The following is a 2,531-nucleotide window of genomic DNA, read 5'->3' on the forward strand; positions in this document are numbered from 1 at the left end:
AAGTGATAAGGTGCTTTTTCTCTTGAAATTATAGAAAAAGAAAATTTTGTTTGGTCTAAATATATAAGATATGTGTAGTCACTTCATTTTTGTTATTGACTGGTTTTAAAGTATAAATATGTTCTACATGTCTTGGTTATAGATTATCAACTTATAAGTTATTGAGTATGATTAGAAAATTGTAACACTGGCAACAAGAAAGTTAGCTTAAAACTCGTAACTCAGGGTTGGAGTCATTTTTAAAAAACAATACGTGGCATGAGCCAACCCAGGAAAACAAGTCTCTAAAGATACTTCTAAATTGGGATAATATTTTATGTATTTCTTATCCTAGAAACTAGACTTATAAAGGATAAGATTTAAAACAATGCCTCTTTTTGTTTGTTTGTTGTTTTGTTTTGTTTTTTGAGGCAGGGTTTCTCTGTATAGCCCTGGCTGTCCTGGAACTCACTCTGTAGACCAGGCTAGCCTCGAACTCAGAAATCCACCTGCCTCTGCCTCCCAAGATCTGGGATTAAAGGTGTGTGCCACCACCGCCTGGCTAAAATAATGTCTCTTTAATGAGGTATTAAAAGTTGCCGGGGTTTGTTCTTGTTTTTGTTTGTTTGTTCTTTGGAGGGGAAACTGGGAAAGGAGAAATATGACACGTAAATAAAGTATCTAATTAAAAAAAAAAGTTGCACTGTCGGGGTGCAGGACGGCCACTGGAGGAGAGCAGGCTGCGGCTCTCGCAAGCTTTAGAGGCAGAGCCTCCGTGATGTTCCGGATCGAGGGTCTCAGGCCGAAGTTGGACCTGGAGGAGATGAAGCAGAAGATGCGTGAGGATGTGGTCTCCTCCATTCGGAACTTCGTCATCTATGTGGCCCTGCTGCGAGTCACTCCATACATCTTAAAGAAGCTGGATAGCATAAAAGGACAGGGAGTCATGTGGATGCATGGCATGAAGAACCTGGTGACAGTTTCTCCTCCTGTCTGCAGATGAATTGGCCCAGAAAGGTGTAAGACTGACTAAACGGACTTAAAAAAATTACTTGTTGAGAACAAGTTGTGCTTTGAGAACTGACCTCCATAGCTGAAATATAAAACTATTTGGGAAGTGCAAAAACATGTCTTGTGGTCGTGGTGCCCTTAGGCCCATGGCGTCCACCCCTATGAGGGTTGGTGGAATGGGGTAAATAATGTCAGGCTCTAAGGGGCTCGTGTCTGAAGGGGTGCCGACTCGGCAGTCATTCCTGTTTACAACTTCTGTTCAAAGTGTTATTTGTGAAGAGTCTGTTTGGAAGTCAGGATACACCCTCAATGACATTTAAGCACAGTCTATATTTTTAATAAACGTTCTGATAAAGAAAAAAAGTTGCACTGTCATGCATTCATATATATAAGAACTGGCAGCTAAACTGTAACATAATAGTAATGCTTTTGGTTTAGATTTTAAAGAGAATGGATTGTTTAAAATTGGGTTTTGCTTTCAAAAGTTATGGTTGTGCTCTGGTGTTACAAGAGAAACTTGAAGACTGTGGTTAAACTGCCAAGTGTTCTGTTGGCTGCAGTTTGCAGTTCGATCACAGGCTCATGATTTTTAATTCACCTATATTTGTAGTTATGATTGCTAGAGTAATAAAAGTTAAAAACAGCTGTGGCCAGTATGGGACTGCTGCCCCTTTTACACAAGCATTATTGGATATAGTGGTAGAAGCAAATTTGACCCCCCAAGATTAGAAAGCAGATCTCAGTGGGAGTTTATCAGGGATCAAAGTGATGAACTGTAGAATTTTTGGAGACCCTCAAGGAGGAATTCCTTTTGTTACACAATTGTCTTATGAGAATGCTAATGTATGGCCATCCAGCCGTACAAAGCAAAGACAAACTATTCAGCATTTATTTGTCCTTGTGCAGAAATTGGACTCTCCTACAATCAGGGTCTGGCTATGGCGACTGTCTTGCAGGAGACTACAGTGCAAGCAATGCTTTCACAGTGCTGACGGGATAAGGAATATTTTAAGTATGGGGGCATAAATGATTTTAGGAAGGACAACTGTCCAAAAAAATAGAGGCATAGACAGGCAGCAGAATGTGTCCTCGATGCAGGAAGGGTAATCATTGGGCCAGGCTTCAGGAAATAGGCCAAGAATAAGAAAAATTTACATTTGAGTTGATGCAAAGCTCAGAGCAGCCTCAGAGGCTTGTGTGGCATTCCTTTTTGTCTTTGTAATACTGACTAGTTCCTAGAAAGGTGTTTACCAGATGGAGGATTGTTCTTATGTTATTCCTTTGCATCTTCATAATTGTAAAAGGTTTGCATTTAGTATGTCTGCTTATAATTTTAAAGAGCCCATGAAACTATATCATTGGAAAGTTTTGCCTCAAGGAATGGCTAATAGTCTTACATTATGTAAAAAAAAAAAAAAAAAAAAAATTGTCCCTGCTTCAAATGCAAGAAGTTAAGACTTTGAATCTTTCAGTGTATATTATTCATTATACAGAAAGTATTTATTAGCTGATTTATCTGAAAGAGTTTTACTACAAGGCTT

General features: G+C 39.1%; 1 protein-coding gene across 1 annotated transcript; it reads left to right on the forward strand.

The window, feature by feature from the left end:
• Positions 1 to 679: 679 nt before the first annotated feature.
• LOC116097636 (mitochondrial import receptor subunit TOM5 homolog) lies at positions 680 to 982 on the forward strand. Its single transcript, XM_031380296.1, has one exon. The coding sequence runs from the start codon at positions 758 to 760 to the stop codon at positions 980 to 982; it is 225 nt and encodes a 74-aa protein (XP_031236156.1). The 5' UTR covers positions 680 to 757.
• Positions 983 to 2,531: the final 1,549 nt, after the last annotated feature.

This window comes from Mastomys coucha, unplaced genomic scaffold (assembly GCF_008632895.1).
Source record: "Mastomys coucha isolate ucsf_1 unplaced genomic scaffold, UCSF_Mcou_1 pScaffold19, whole genome shotgun sequence".
Classification (NCBI taxonomy): Eukaryota; Metazoa; Chordata; class Mammalia; order Rodentia; family Muridae; genus Mastomys; species Mastomys coucha.